We start from the raw sequence: 16,830 nt of genomic DNA on the forward strand, positions 1-16,830 counted from the left end.
TACTACATTCTGGCCAAACTGGTCTTTTTTTTAGATCCTCTTAAAGAATTGAAGGTTTTAGGAGTTTTGAACTTGCTGTTCTCTTTGGTCGAAAAAATCTTGCTCCATTCCGTTTGCTCAAATAACTCCTAATATTCTTTTTTTTGGTTTAACTGTATGTGGCTTATACATAAACCATGTCCTGCTGGACATGTCTAAACTATGTCTTATAGTATCTTGTTCTTTTTCTTCGCAGTCCTTAAGGCCATTTGAATTTTAAATTTATTTGTGTGTTTATTAATACCTGTGTCCTCCACTACAGGAAGATATAATGTCCTCCAAACATTAGATTAAGTGTTTTAGATAGTAGGGAGCATAAGTTTTGTTCTCCATTGTATATAGCAAGCACTTAAAAAATACTTGCTGAATGGAAATTGACCTTGCCTAACGTCTCAGAGCAAATCCAAGATTCAAAATCAAGTTTGCCCTTTCAGATCTTTAAAATACTTCATTTTAAAAATTACTCCATACTTCCTACATAAGATGCTTTATTTCTAAGTGCTTTCGACACACTTTAATAAATGCTCTACTGTATACAATTTAATTCTATGTAACATTCTGAATAATATTGTTAATGTCTATTCTAAGTACTAGCGTCTCTACAGTGTTTAACAAAAAGATTTTCATATTTGAAAATAAAGCTAGTATTTGAAAGTAAATACTTATTGTAGCTTTCACAAAACATCATTTACCAAGTAAGAGATTTAAATAATAGTAAGTCAGGACAATTATATCTTAGTAATTTTTATAGGTGTAAACTCTAATTTTAAGGGGGAAATTGTGATTAATGTGATTTTAACTTCAAATATTAACTTCAAGAATCACTAAGTCTGAATGACTCAATATTCTAACTGGGAATTTGGGCAAGTCATTGACTCTTTTTAAAAAAAAATAGATTTATTTATTTATTTTTGGCTGCACTGGGTCTTCATTGCTGCACGCGGGCTTTCTCTAGTTGTGGCGAGTGGGCTTCTCATTGCGGTGGCTTCTCTTGTTGCGGAGCACGGGCCCTAGGCGCACGGGCTTCAGTAGTTGTGGCTCACGTGCTCTAGAGCGCAGGCTCAGAAGTCGTGGTGCGCGGGCTTAGCTGCTCTGCAGCATGTGGGATCTTCCCGGACCAGGGCTTGAACCCATGTTCCCTGCATTGGCAGGTGGATTCCCAACCACTGAGCCACCAGGAAGCCCCAAGTCATTGACTCTTAATCTGCTGACCATGCCTTATCTGATCTGTTTCACTTCTGTCTTTAATTTCTTCATAGCTTAAACGTTTATAATTCTCTAACAGCAGTTATTAATTAATTAAACAAAACTTTATTGAGTGTTTACCCTGTGCTAGTCATTGTGCTAGGTGCTGGTAATTCAGCTTATATTTCAGTGGACACTGATATTAAACAAGTGAATATACAAACAAGATAATCTCAGATGCTGAGGGCTTTTAAAGCTGGGGAAGGAACAGGGGAGAAGAGAGGTTGACTTTAGGCAGTTGGAAAGGTCTCTAAGAGGTATCTTTTGTGATGAGACATGAATGACAAGAAGGCAGCCAAGAGAAGATTTGGGAAAAGGCAGTCCATATAAAGCAGTGCTTTTCAAATTGCAGGCCGTGACCCATTTGTAGACCAAGAAATCAATTAAGTGGGCTGGGACCATAATTGAAAAAACAGTAGAACACAGCACATGAAGTAAAATTTTTGTTTTAGTTATTCATACATTTATACAAATGTCTATGTGTGTGTACATACATACATACGTATGCATGCATGCCTACACGGGTCACAATGTTAAGTGTATTTCTTACTATAGTGAAGTCAAAAAAGTTTGAAAGCCAGAGGTAGAGACCACTCAGTCTGAAGGTCTTATGGGCAGGAAAAGAGCTTTGTGAGTCATAGGGAGAAAGAAGGCCAGCATGGCTGAAGTGAGCACTGGCAAGAAGTGGTATGAAAAGAGGTAGGAAATGTATATAATTTTCCTGCACATAACCTCCAGCCAGCATCTTAAATCTGGACTGCCACCTTTGTTCTTGTCATGGTTCATCATTAAGAGAACACAGGAGGGAATTCCCTGGCGGTCCAGTGGTTAGGACTCTGCATTTTCACTGCCGAGGGGCCGGGTTCAGTCCCTGATCCGGGAACTAGGATCCCACAAGCCACATGGTGTGGCCAGAAGAAAAAAAAAAAAGAGAACACAGGAGAATAATCTCCCTGCTTTAATGTCACTTTATCAACTGTCACTAAAAGAAGTTAGCAGTTACATTAGTAACTCTGAAATTAATATCTAAACTGAGCATGTATTTTATAGTAAGATTGCATTACTTGAATAATTAAAAATGAAAATTAAAACCAAGTTCTATCTGGCCTTCAGATCCTCCTTATAATGAAAAATGGTGAGGTTAGTTAGCATTATTTAGCTTTGCAAATTTCTTGAATATAAATACAAAAGGAAATAGTAAGAGACCACTTAATTCAAATGTAGAGGGAAAAAATCAGGACAACCGGTCTTCAATTACCCACTTAAGTGTCCTCAGAATTTATTAATATTTAACCTCTGGGTCCTCCGATCTCTTAGAAAAAGGTGGAGCAGGTTTTCAGTAAGGTCCCTTCATACTGTAAAATGTTATGATTCTAAATAATTGTAGAATCATTTACTATTTTAAATGTTGCAAAAATTAACCTGGTGTTTTATCAGATTTTTTTTTTTAAAAGAGGAAGTTACATGATATATAATGAAGATAATGTCCTTAACTTTACAGTAGATGACACAGTGTTTGGAGAATCAGAAAAAAAGGTCAGAGTTATCTTTGGAAGTTTGTTGTACCTAGCTTGATCTGCACTTTGGAACCGTGAGGGCTTTTCACATCAGTATATTGATAAATAACAAGCTTCCTAAAAAGAAAGTTTAAACGCCAAGTTATGTGTAACTACAGCTTGACAAAGACTCTCCCTCCAGGCAAGGTAAATGGAAAGTGAGTTGGCAACACAACTCACCTACAAGTTCTCCAATCATGAAAAGCAAGTAAAGAACGGCAGCAATGGTCAATCTGGTTTTCACCTTTCTCTGCGTCAGCAACTCTCTCTGTTTGCTGCAGTTGTCACAGGGGTCCACCTTCAAACTCAGCTGACTGTTGGTCAAAGGTAAGTCCTGGTCCAGCAAGGAATCATCGTCGGCCTGGAGGGCCGGGTGCGCCCCGTTAACAGGCCTTTCCGGGGTTTCAGAACCATCGTCGGCCACCACAACTCGAAGTTTGTTAAACCGAGAAAGCCCCTCATCCCCCACCTCGTCCGAGAAGTCAAAGGCGCTGGTGTCATTTAAAAACAGCGGCGCATCATCCTTCCTCAGCAGAGATTTGAGGCGCTTCCACACGCCGGATCCGGCCATGGCAGAGGCTGTGCGGCCGCGGCGCCGAACGGCTCTGTGCAGGCGGACGGCCGGCGGCTCCTACTTCACCCGAGTGCCAGTTCCCGATGGCACTGCCGCGCGTCCCTCCCCATCCTGTAGAAAACGAAACTCATTATAAATTAAAAGCGCCCCAACAAAGCCCACAAGTTCCGAAGCCCGGGGTGGCGGGGGAGCCGGGGCTCCGAAAGGGGGGAGCGCTCTACCTGGGGCGCCGCCGCGGTGCCGCCGCTCATCTCCCCGCCCCCGGCCGGCTCTGCGGGGCCGGCACGCACAGCTCGGCCCAGGGCTGCGGGGCAGCGGGGCCGTCCTCGCGCCTGCGGCGCCCACAACTCCAGGCCGGCTCCCCGGGTCTGGTCTGACAGGTTCGAGGTCGGGCGCCCGCGGCCGCCGCCCCTCCCCGCCCTGCGCGAGGCCTCGCGGCGCGCGTGCGCCGGAGCAGCCGCGGGCGAGGCGCGCGAGGGAGGAGTCGGCACGAGGACACGCAGGCCCTGTGCGCTGAGCAGGGGCGACCGCGAGGGACGGGACAGGGGGCGCCCCTCGTCCCGCTCATGGATGCGGATCCCGCGGGCCCGCCTCTGCCCGGGGGACACTCACAGGCGAAGCCCCAGCCTCCCGCGCGGCCCTTCCACTTCCCGAGGCTGAGCGGATGGAGCTGGAGTCCTCGGGTTAAGTGGGTAGTTTCGAGCGGTCCCGCCCACCCGGGGTTGGGCGTTGCTGCGGGGAGTTCGTTCCACCGAAGGAGGGCCTAGAGAATCCTGGGCTGGGATTTGGGTTTCTGATGCTCGACAGAAAACGAATTTAGCGTTTTCTTTTAAGTGGGTTGCTGAGCCGCTTTTGTCTTCTCGAATTGCTGCTTCTCTGGCAAATTGGCAGAATTTGCTGCACAGTGAGGTCAGCTTGGAGACGGCAATGCTTGTGGTCGCCAGCAGTTCTGTGTCCTGCGTTATATTTACTGTTTTTTCCAGCAAATGTGTGTTGTCCTCTGTGTGCTCACCGCCAGGTTCCTTTTGCCTCCAAGGTGTTTACAGTATGGACTAAACCCCAGCACAGAAAATCTAGTGGAGGTATCTGTACTGGCCGTTGGTTTTGTTTAACAACAAGATTTAAAAGGAATTAAGTTTTTAGTAGTAGCTTCTAATTTAGATCTACATTTTAAGGACAAAATGAACAATAAGCCCCGCCTCCCGCTTCTCCAGCGATTCCCTGGATGGGTCTTAGGGGATTCGGAGGCCTTAAAATTATGTGCAAAATTTTGTGGGTATATGTATTTTCTTGAGTAAGTCCCTTAGCTTTCATCATATTCTCAAATGGGCATTCAAGATTTAAAACAACAACACTGTTAGAAGAACTCATAGATCAAGCCTCTAGCTTCTACTTGGAGTTGAATTACAGTGCAAACTCCCATTTATCCAATGTTTATAAATGTATTTTGACAAGTCTACATGAATTACCAAATTTCAAGTTACAAAAAATACAATAGAAAGTCATATGAAACATCATTTTCCTCTGAAGATCCCGATGATACTTCAGAATCTTGCATGTCTCTGGTGCAAGAGCAGCAAATGTTTTTGGAATCCAGGACAGTCCATCACTTTTGAATGCCCACAATATTCCTGCAGAGCTGCAGCCATGAGGGTCAGGTTTAGGGAACTGGGGGTCAGAGATCCCCTAGTTCCCTAGACCCAGAATACTCAATAACCAGGGGACCCAGGTCATTATCGACAGAAGGGAGAAAGTTTCCTGAAGGTTGCTTTCTTAATTCCAAATATCTTAATCCACCCAGATTGGGAGTAGTTTATCTGTTGTTTTTACTTTTAGTTTGTTATATTGCCTGACATTCTACTAATGAGAGATACAAATGAACAGAGCAAGTATTTCAGGAATGTGATCACTCTTTAGTATACATTTTGCAAATGAGATTCCATTTAAGGAATGGGGATAGATGTTTTTAAAGCAAGATGAGGCAAGAGCATAGATTTTGGGGGATATTTACAGTAAACTTTGTTGGGAAGGGCTGAAGCTCTGCATCCCAGTTTATTTTTACTATTTTGTGTACTGAGTACCTAAAGAGAGTAATGGGAGGACAACAAAAACGATAGGGTATTTTGAGGTATGTCCACAAATTCTGTGACATGCTTCCCATCAATAGGTAGAGCTTAATTCCCCTTCCCATTGAGTGTGGGCTGCTCTTAATGTATAACTTGTGGCTCATTATGAACAGAATATGGGTGAAGTGACAGTGTGTGACTTATAAGACTAGGTCATAAAAGGCATTGCAGCTACCTTCTTGTTCTCACTCTTGGATCACTTGTACCTAGGGAAGCCAGAGCTATCATGTCATGAGGAATTCAAGCAGTCCTGTGGAAAAGCTCACATGATGAGGAACTGAGGCTTCCTGCCAACAGCCATATGAGTGAGCCGTATTGGAAGTGGATCCTGCAGCCCCAGTAGAGCCTTCAGGTGACTGTAGCTTGGGTGATGCTGATTGAAACCTCATGAGAGATCCTGAGCAGAATCACCCAGATAAGCCACTCTCAGATGACCCACAGAGACCATGAGATGATAAATGTTTATTGTTTTAATGTGGTGAGTTTTGGAGTAGTTCGTTACACAGCAATAGATGACTAATATAGTCGATATCAACTTTCCTCTGTACCAGGAAAGATACCTTTCTTAGTCTTTTATCACATGGGCTCTTGTTCCTAGGCCTGCCTTGGGCTAGTGGCATGGTTTCTATCATTGAACTTTAAAATGGGCTAAATAAATAGACTTCTGTGAATAGTCTTGGAATGTAACCACCATTTTCAAACTTATGTCTATGTATTCAGAGTTTATAACAGTAGACAAACCAACTTTTGAAACAACCCATTTATAAGCTGAGTACTGCCTGTAATTCTGCTAGCTCTTGTTCAGTATGCCATTCTTTTATAAGAGACTTAATACTTCTTTTTAGTATGAAGAGCTTTTCTGCATGGACAAATGGAAAAAGTTGTCAACGATTTAGGCTATCTCTTAACCTATCTCTTAACCAGGTAACCCATAATACACAGATTAGTTAACAGCAGAGGCCTGTCATTTTAACTGCAGGATGCATATCTTGGGGCAGTTAACTGGAATAGATGCAAAATACCCTATGTCAAAACCTGTTTTCTGGCCTAGAAGTCTCTTAGAACAAATGACAGTGCTAAAAATAATACTACAGCTAACGTTTACTTAAGGCTTGTTTATGTGCCAGGCACTATGCAGGGGACCTGATTTATCTGGGCTCATTTAATCCTTACAGCATCACTATGAAGAAGGTATTGATTCAAAGCATGGGTCTTAGAGTCAGACTGCTTGTGTTAGAATCCTGGCTTTACATCTTAGGGTCCTATAATTTCTGGCAAACTATTTAACCTCTTCGTGCTTCAGTTTTTTTACCTATGAAGTGGGGATGATAATGGTACCTGCTTCACAGGGCCGTGATGAGGGTTAATGGATGTAAAGCATGTAAAACTTAGCATACCTAATTCCTAGCACATAGTAAGTGCTCAGTCAATGCCAGCTATTACTATTTTTTTAAGTAGGTGGAGACATGGAACCTCAGGGAGATTAAGTAACTTGGCCACAGTTGTGAAGCTAGCAAACAGAGCAGGAACTCAGTTCCCAGTCAGTTTGGTTTCAGAGCTCAAGCTCTTAACCATCACCCTACACTGTCCCTCTCGGTTTCTTTCTGAATAAAAATGGAATGATCTGAAAAAAAGCATCTAGACTTCTTGCGGTATGTTAGAGATCCCTGTTTCATATATGAAAGATTGGTCAGCACCTGGAGACCTCTGCATTGTCTGGTGAAATCCCTCTTGGGACTGGAGGGGAAAAAAGTGGAAAAGTTTTTTTAAAACTGAAATGTGGAAAAGGTGCTTCATCTACTTAGTTGACAGGTTCAAATGCTGCATATTCCCCATCATGAGAACTCCTTTCTCCATTGGAGTATGTGGCGATAGGAGGTTCCCATAGGATGTTTTTGGAATGTGTTCCCTTATCTTTTTCAGGAGGGGATGAAAGCTGTTGGGTGGGCATGAACAAGGGTTAGTGATATGATACACCACTACGGTGAACGGTGAACGTGATCATTTCTTCTTTCTGTGGGTTACTCTAGTAACAGAGAGGCTGGAGCTTCAGTTTAACCCCTCTTCCAGGGAAGAAGAAGAAATACCAGAAATAGATTGCCTGAGGACAGGCAGTTGCCTTCTTGGACAGGGAGGAGATAAATGAGAAGATCTCTGGCCCTTGAGACCATCTACCCTGTCACCAACCTGTGAGCCAAAACCTACGCTTAGTCAAGTTCATTGTTTTCATATCTTTGTTTTTGTCTTTGCTTATTGCTTAAATTAAACATTCCTATGCATTTCTCTAACCATGTCTGGCTGAAATGAGAGGGAATAACGAGGTCCCAGCTGGGACGGTAATTTGAGTACTACGCACGCCAGTCTAGGAATCTGGAGGTGGTGGCTGGGCTGAGGGAGCTTGAAGGTGAGGGTGGAACTTGTAGAACATGGTTCAGCTTCTAATTTTGCCATCCATTCACTATGATCTCTAGCAGTGTACTATTGCTGAGCTTATGTTCTTGTGTGTTAACAGTGGAAAATAATATTTGTCCTACCTATTTCATAGGGACACTGTAAGAATGCAATGAGATTTTGTATGTGAAAGCGTCCCCTTACCTACTTCACTAGTGAGAACTATTAAAGACCGTGCCATCTGAACCAAATTGCAAAGCAAGGGTACAGACAAATGCTGGTCATGAAATATCTTCCACTTGTGCCTGTCCCTTCTAAGGACTGCTACACTCCATCCTTGGTTTATTAATAACATGTTTTGGCTCACTTAGACCTCTAGGTCACCACCACATACGTTTCACTGTTAAAATTTCTTTATTTCTCTCCTAGGCTCTGTTTGTGTGCATAGCACCTAACATCGTGCTCAGAGCAGGAACCCTGTAAATACACGTGGATTAATAGATGAAAATATTCTGTTTATATAGAGAGCTCATCCATGACTTTAAATTCCCCTCTAACAAACATTTCTATTTCTTTAAGCTGGTGTGTAAAGTCATTTGTAAGAAATTCTTATTGGTGAGGTCAATGAATCTCATAATGATTAGAGATTATTGATACACTAGTAGTCAGTTTGTGTTTATACTAGACTTACTTCAAAGAACATTATAACGTTTATGAATTAAGCTGGGACAGAGAAGCGACTGCAGACAAAGTGACTCTTTTGTGGCCTCTGACAACTGGTGGCTTTAAACAATGATGGCCATTGTATAAGAACTCCCTTCCGGGGTTATTGTGAGGATTAATTAGATTAAAATCTACAAAATGCTTTGACTTTTTCCCAGAATTCTTTTATAAATAAAGATGGCTTTAATTTTTTTTAAAGTATCTTTATATTGGTCCTCCTAGAATCAAATGAAACAAGTTCACCTACTGTTTAACTCTCTGTATTCCCTGAAGCAAAAAGCCAGACTAAGCCAACCTAAATTACCTTTAATGGTTTTAAGCGGGCTACCAGTGCACACATGACTGAGCAGAATTTAGTACCCTAATCACAAAGATCTTGGTGTATGATTTACATGACACAATAATGCCTTGTAATCACTATGCTACATGGTCATTAGATATTAGTTACTGTAACTATTATAGCTGTTTTATACTGAGCAACAAAGTTTTACTCTCCTCTTTGTTATTTATATTTTAATAACTCACATTCTGCACATTTACAAATAGGGTTTCAGGCAGCCTTCCCTTTAGTAGTTCATCCCTATCTTCAAACATTGCAAATGTTGAAAATTTTCCCTGATACCAGGTACTGTTCGATCCTCATTGTTTACACAGAGACACATACAGACACCAGATAAAAGACAGGAGTCCTAGATCCAATTCTCCAACAGTTGAGGTTCCTTGGGAACCCCTTTAACTCAGTTTCTTGGTCTCCTTTGTCCCCAGTGACCCACCTGGCCCATGCAGTCCCTTCCCCTGACCCAGAAGGAGCCACTCTACACATTCTGGTTGATGGGTTGGAGGCAGCAGACTCTCTGGAATAGGCCCACATGAGGTCTGGGGAACAGTAGGACAAGAGGCCTGTTGGGGGGCTTCCCTGGTGGTCCAGTGGTTAAAACTCTGAGCTCCCAATGCAGGGGGCACGTGTTCCATCCCTGGTCGGGGAACTAAGATCCCACGTGCCACATGGTGAGGCCAAAAAAAAAAAAAAAAGGCCTGTTGGGTAGACCACCCCAAAATGCGCCTCAGTGGCATATTATTTATTTTGAATTAAATTTATGGCCGACAGAAGAAGGGACACTCTGAATCTTCTGTCTTCCTGAAAGCAGAAAATAAATCTCTCATGTGAAAGGTGCACTCCCTGTGTCTGGAGATAGGACACCTTTATCGCCAAAGGTAGGGAATTTGGGCTGAGAAGACTATATAAACAAATCTTACTACTTTTTTAGCTTACTACCCTAAGCCCAAACTCTGTTTTGATTCTTCACTAATTGGGCACCCAGAACCTAAGTTTCTTTGTCCTGTCAATTCCTTACAAATTTGTTTGTCTAAAAAGTATAAAAGCTGCCTGCTTTGGCTACTTCTTAGGTCTCATTTCTATGGGTCCTCCATGGGCGTGAATTAAAATTTGTTCCTTTTTCTCAGTTAATTTTATTATTAATCCAACCACACGAATTCAAGAGGGATAGAGAGGGAAATTTCCCCCTCCCCAATAGACCCCATTGTAAATGAGGAACCCATCTGGCAGGTGCCCAACTGTCCTGGTTTACTTGGGACAGAGGGGATTCCCCGGGCATGGGGCTTTCGGTTTACCAGGATGAGTTTACCTCTCAGCGAGAACAGATTCCAGAAACCTGAATATTTAGATTCCTGAATGCTGGCTGTGTCTTTGCTGGGCCGGGAGAGTATCTTACTTGAGAAAGACACCTTATTCCTTTTGGGCCCGCAGCACACTGGGCTGGGTGTTCTCAGGGAACTCTGTGGATGTGACTCCTGTTACATTGAAATGGAAGAGATCAGAGGTGTCCAAGAGGGAGGCCAGCCACACCAGGTAGCGCCCCCAGTGACCCTGTTAGAGCCTCCAAGGTCCCAGGTCAGTTCGGTAAGCTTTGCGGCTGTGGAAACTACCCCTAAGGATCAGGCTGAAGAAATCGGTGTACGCCCTACTGCTCAGAGACACTGAGGAAATTACCGTGTGGCTGATGACTTAATTATCCTGAAGGATACACCTCTCCTGTTGCCCTGGATGCCCCCTTCACAGGACCAGTGATATGAGAAATCAAGTTACCTTAGAGCTAGAGCAAAGGTGACAGGGGGTTTTATGTGATATTATTTCCAGGCCTCTTGGGCTCTCCTGGCCTCTTAAATGCTCCTGTTTTCCTGCTGGGCTGTTCTTCCTCATCCTCGGTGGCTGGCTAACTCCTGTTCAGCCTTCAAACCCTGTAGGTTTTGCCCAGTTTCCTCCTTCTTTCCCTCCTTTCTCTCCCTCCCTCCCTCCCTCCTTCTCTTGTTCCTTTTCTTCTTTCCTCTTATTCAATAAATATTATTTGAATGCTTATCATATGCCAGTAATTAAACTATAAAGTTGAATAAGACAAAGTCTAGCAGATAACCCATCCCGCAGTAGTCCTGTATACACACCACACATTGTAAATCTTTATCACTAATTTTTCCCTGAGATGACATGCAGACTGTTGATATCTATATCTAAATGTAACAGTTAAGTGAAAGTGCAAAATAATATAGCCTTTCTTCTCAGTTGAATTTTAGTTTAGTTTTACTGAAATCACTTCCCGGGCCCCCATCCAGGGAAGTCATCAGATAACCAACTCCATCCATTGTATACTGATTCTTATAGTCTCTGGGGCAGGAAATTCACACAATATTACCCTAGCTGCCTTCAGCCCTTGCCATTGTGCTTAGTTCTGAGTTGTGACCTCACAGCTCAGAGCCCTGTCTTCATTTTATAAATAGTTTGGGTATTTTTATCCCAAAGTACATTACTTTGCACTTGTTCCTGCTAAAGCTCATTTGTCATTTGTCTGAACACAAGCTCATATTTATAGGCGCTTCTGACTAGCGCAAGGACTGGAAAACTCATTCTGTAAAGGGCCAGATAATAAATAATTTTAGCTTTGCAGCAATACCCCAGTGTCGGTGGCACAGCTCTGCCACCGTGTCGTGAAAGCAGCCATGGAGGATAGTAAACGAATGAGCAGGGCTGTGTTCCCATAAAACTTTATTTATGGACTCTGAAATGTGAATTTCATATAATTTTCATGCGTCACAAAGTATTAGTCTTCTTTTGATTTTCCCCAACCATTTAAAAACCATTCTTAGCTTGTGGGCTGCACAGAAATAGATGCTGGCTGGATTTGGCTCTTGGACTGTAGTTTGCTGACCCTGATCTAGACCAATCGCTAGTTAGAAGTATTGTTAGGGATTTTACTGCACACTCCCTCCACCTGATCACATATACATATCAGTGAGCCCCTTCCTAACACATGTGCTGGAGGATTCAGGCTGTTTACTTGGGTCCATCAATCCCTGCTTCCCAACATTCTATTAAGGCAGCCTAACTGTCCTCATATAGGTGGGGTGCAGCTGGGGTCCCAGAACCCACCAGAGTGCTCTGCTTGTGGCTGCCCAAGCCTCCCAGTGACTCTTGTGAAAATGCATTGAACTTTTCAGAATGGAAATCTGACTGTGTCTCCACCGTTGTCTCACCCCCAGCTGAGTCACTCTATAAATGGAATCCGCACTGAACTTGCATTGTTTGAGGCTTTGAGCACAGCCCTTGTAAGTGCAGCTGCCTTATTTGGAATGCTTTTCTTCACCACTCCTTTTCCTAATCAATTCTAGGTAGACTCTGGGGCCACTCTCCCCCATGGCACCCATGGCACCCCAGGTCTAGAGGAGTCCATCTGTTACATGAGCTAATGCCTCACTTTGTACTTTTATTTTCATTAGTGGCATTATTTGACTAAGAGCTGCCTCTGACTCCCTTGTTAGACTCTGCTCTATGAGAGAGGGGCTGTCTGTCTTTGCTCACTACTGTGTCTCCTGCACCTGGCCCTCTGCCTGGCACATAGTAGGTGTTCAACAAGCATTTGTTGAACAGAGGTGCCAGAACCCCAGTAGACCTCAGCCTATTGGCTGGGGCATTGTTGTCTATGACAGCCCCCGCCCCCCCTCACCAGCAGAGCGAACTGGCATGAATTACAAGATCTCTTTGAGCCTCAGTTTCCTCCTCTGTAAAATGGAGGTAATAACTATTATCATCAGGTTGTGGTGACTTAAAGAGATAATGTGCCTGGCACATGGCTTGCCCCAGTTATGGTGAGATTAATGTTAGTCCCCTTCCCCACTTCCTCTCATGAATGTCAACTCCATGGTTGCCTGACGCCTAACTACCTCTTGCCCAGATTCCTCAAGCGCACAGGACTCCACCTTCCTGAAGAGGCGTTTCCTCTGAGAAGTCCAGAATTAGAAATGTGACTACCACACCCTTCACACATCTGCTGCCTTTCCAGGAGCTGTCACTTGGACCCTCAAGTTCCCTCCCGCTACTGGAATCAACAGGCCCCCCCCCCCCCCCCGCCCCCCCCCCCCCGCCATTGTTTTTGCTGCTGAGCTAGTTGTTTATTGGCCTCACAAACATTGCAATCTCATGCAACTTTTTTTCAGCCTCTCCTTTGGAAACCTGTCAAAGGTTTTCTTAAGGTCTCAAAGTGGATGATATTATGCAATTCCCTTTTATCACATGCTATTTACTCCTTCAAAATGAACTAAATTTGTCAAGTTTTACCCTTCTTGCCATTCTTCTCTGAAGTTAATTTTAAGTGTTTAGCCTGCCTATTTCACAAGGAAACCATAACTTCCCAGGTTCCCTCCAAGATTTCTTAATGATAATGAATTTTTTTTTTTGGGTTGTGCTGCGTGGCATGCGGGATCTTAGTTCCCCCGAACAGAGATCAAATTCACTCCCCCTGCATTGGAATCGTGGAGTCTTAACCACTGGACCACCAGGGAAGTCCCAATGATAATGAATATTATCATGTAATAAAAATTATAATATCTTACCGGCTGTATAAAAATATTAAAAAAATAAAATTAAAAAAAAAATTACAATATTTTGAGCCCAGTACACGTCAACCACTGTGCTAGGGACCTTACATACATCATTTAATTTAATCCTTATATAAACTGTACATAGTAGGCACTATTATCCCCATTTTTGTACGTGGAATGAAATTTATTCCACGTAAAAAAATGAAATAATGGAATAAATGAAATTTATTAGCTTCACAACTAGGAAATGGTGGAGTCAAGATTTGTCCCAGCCAAGTGTCCATCATCTTTCCAATATGACATTTTCCTCCCTTCTTATGCTTGGTGGTTGGTGATGTGGTGGGAAGGTGTGTATGTAACATTCTCACTTACATAATCTTTTGGGGGAGCAGCCACTTGTTATGACTGCTTACCCATTTTGGCGAATGGTCCTTCACTGTCACGTTAGAGTTCCATCAAAACTCACGTAGGTCTTGAAGTATTACCCTTTGATTTAAACCGCTCATCATCCGTCTATCCAGCCTATATTTCTTAACAGGTTAGCTTAGTCTGTTTGGACTATTATAACAAAATGCCACAAATCAAATGGCATATAAACAACAGAATTTTATTTCTCACATTCCTGGAGGCTTAGAAGTCCAAGATCAAGGTACCAGCATGGGTTGTGTTCTGGTGAGGACCCTCTTCCTGGTTCCTGGCTGGCCCTTCTTGGCTGTGTCCTCACATAGTAGAAGGGGCTAGGGAGCTCTGTGGGCTCTCCTTTATAAGAACACTAATCCTTTATGAGATCCATACTGAAGTAAGTGGGGATGAAATGACTTTGGTCTAGCATTTGCTTTAAAATATTTTCTTTTTTTTTTAAGATTTTTTTTAAAAATTATTTTTAATTAATTAATTAATTTTTGTCTGTGTTGGGTCTTCGTTTCTGCGCGAGGGCTTCCTCTAGTTGTGGCGAGCGGGGGCCACTCTTCATCGCGGTGCGCGGGCCTCTCACTGTCGCGGCCTCTCTTGTTGCGGAGCACAGGCTCCAGACGCGCAGGCTCAGTAGTTGTGGCTCACGGGCCCAGTCGCTCCGCGGCATGTGGGATCTTCCCAGACCAGGGCTCGAACCCATGTCTCCTGCATTGGCAGGCAGATTCTCAACCCCTGCGCCACCAGGGAAGCCCTAAGATTTTTTTTTTTGATGTGGACCATTTTTAAAGTCTTTATTGAATTTATTACAGTATTGCTTCTGTATTATGTTTTGGTTTTTTGGCCACAAGCCATGTGGGATCTTAGCTCCCTGATGAGGGATGGAACCCACACTCCCTGCATTGGAAGGTGAAGTCTTAACCATTGGAGCGCCAGGGAAGTCCCTTTTTTTTTTCCTTTCTCTTTTTTTTTTTTTTTTTTTTTTTCTTTAGCGGTCCGCGGGCCTCTCACTGTTGTGGCCTCTCCCGTTGTGGAGCACAGGCTCTGGACGTGCAGGCTCAGCGGCCATGGCTCACGGGCCCAGCCTCTCCGCGGCATGTGGGATCTTCCCTGACCAGGGCATGAACACATGTCCCCTGCATCAGCAGGCGGACTCTCAACCACTGCGCCACCAGGGAAGCCCCTCTTTCTCTTTTTAAAAAAAAAATATTTTAGTTTTAAAAAGTGCAGTAAAGTGAAGCAAGTATAGGATTCGATAATGATTTAACTTGGTTAATGAGTGTTCTACATTATTCATTATACATTATATAATGTTATACATATTCATTATACTATTTTTTCTGCTTCTTTGTGTTGGGAATTTTCTCAATATAGAATTTAAAAATATAAAGAAAATGACAATAATTTACAGAGAGAAGTAAAATAAGCTACCTGGATGTTCAAGTTACCTTCACCAGCAATACAACATGGAAAGCTAATTTGATTTAAGACTGCTGGGTACCCCTGCAGTCCTAGCAAGGGGCGTTAGCTGGAGGATCCAAGCTAATGGCTCCATGCTCTGGGGTCATTTCCACCAAGGAGAGTCACCCACTGCGGGGGGCCTGGCAGGACTCCCATCCCTCAAACTTGCTTGAAAAGATATTGGCTTTCTCTGAGCTGCCCTAGGCCAGATAGAAGCTCAGTCTTCTGGCTTGTAGGATTCTATCTGTGTCTAAATCCAGAACATCACCTCACCACTATATTGCTATAATTTCTGTTATATTTGTAACATGACAATGTGTACCACAAAAGACGATTGCCCTGTTAACCATATAAGATGACTGAACCATCCTTTCTGTTTTCCACATCTTCCTCCAAAAACAATTCTGTTTACTAAATTACAACTCCAGTATGGTCCCATCTCCCTAAGAATACAACCAGAGCATCTCTGAGTGCCCCCGAACTCTCTGCTTACTCATTCACAGCTTCCTACTTTACTCCAACAGACAACTGATCCTCTCCTTTGTGTTTAACTTTTTAGAGGATGGCTTAGTCTCTCATTTCAAGTCTTGAGGGGCACCTCACGGTTGTTCCCTCCCATCCCAGCCATGTCTCCGATGGAGCTGTCCATTATCCATCACAGTTAAAGCCTAATCAGCTCAAGACCAGCAGGAACAAGCCTGTAGTCTGACAAAATCAGCCTCACGGCAAGGGGGTGCACTACAGAGCTGTGACGTGCTGCCCTCCACAAAGGACCTCTAGCAGCTGTATTCTGTTTTTTTTCATGAAACATTCTTTTTCTTTTCTTTTTTAATTGAATGTAAGATTCTTTAAATTCTATAGTGCCTTACAATTTTCAAAAGTTTCACATGTGATTTCATAGAATCCCATAATAATCTCTTTTTCCTATCCCCTACCCTTATGTTGTCCCTCCGCCCGCCTTCCCTCTTCCCATTGGTAACCACTAGTTTGTTCTCTATATCTGTGAGTTAGCAGCTGTATTCTTATGGGATGTTTAGATTAATTACAGAATGAACTTTCCTCACACGTCTACAGATGAATTAGCACCAGAGAGATCATTTTTACAGAATGACAGCTCACTTCAAGAGCACAGAGTGAGGGCTCCAGAGGCCTCTGGGTCTGAGCTCTCCCGTTTGACCCCTGTATCCTGGGACTGTGATGGTCACTCAGGCAATGACATTGACCTGTCTGTGGCCAGGAGCTCCTGTCTCCCCTTCTGCTCTTCTGTCCCAACGTAAGTTCCAGGGACTGTCTCAAGACTTAGACATCTGATGTCTACATCCATCCCACTCTCCATCCCCATGTCGGGCACTTAAATCCTGTTCCAGGCTGAGGGGGTGGGTGCCTCTATTCCTGCCACCAGTGGCAGCAGGAA

The 16,830-nt window shown here is 43.4% G+C and overlaps 1 protein-coding gene across 1 annotated transcript in view; it reads right to left on the bottom strand.

The window, feature by feature from the left end:
- Nucleotides 1–3,838, bottom strand: part of SLC30A4 (solute carrier family 30 member 4) — a 25,986-nt gene extending 22,148 nt beyond the window's left edge. Inside the window, exons 1-2 of the mRNA XM_007467024.1 lie at nucleotides 3,636–3,838; nucleotides 3,021–3,525 (exon numbers count right to left, since the gene is read on the bottom strand). Coding sequence (XP_007467086.1) covers nucleotides 3,021–3,411 — 391 coding nt within the window. The 5' untranslated portion in view covers nucleotides 3,412–3,525; nucleotides 3,636–3,838. The remainder of the gene's footprint in view (nucleotides 1–3,020; nucleotides 3,526–3,635) is intronic.
- Nucleotides 3,839–16,830: the final 12,992 nt, after the last annotated feature.

This window comes from Lipotes vexillifer, unplaced genomic scaffold (assembly GCF_000442215.2).
Source record: "Lipotes vexillifer unplaced genomic scaffold, Lipotes_vexillifer_v1.1 scaffold1010, whole genome shotgun sequence".
NCBI lineage: Eukaryota > Metazoa > Chordata > Mammalia > Artiodactyla > Lipotidae > Lipotes > Lipotes vexillifer.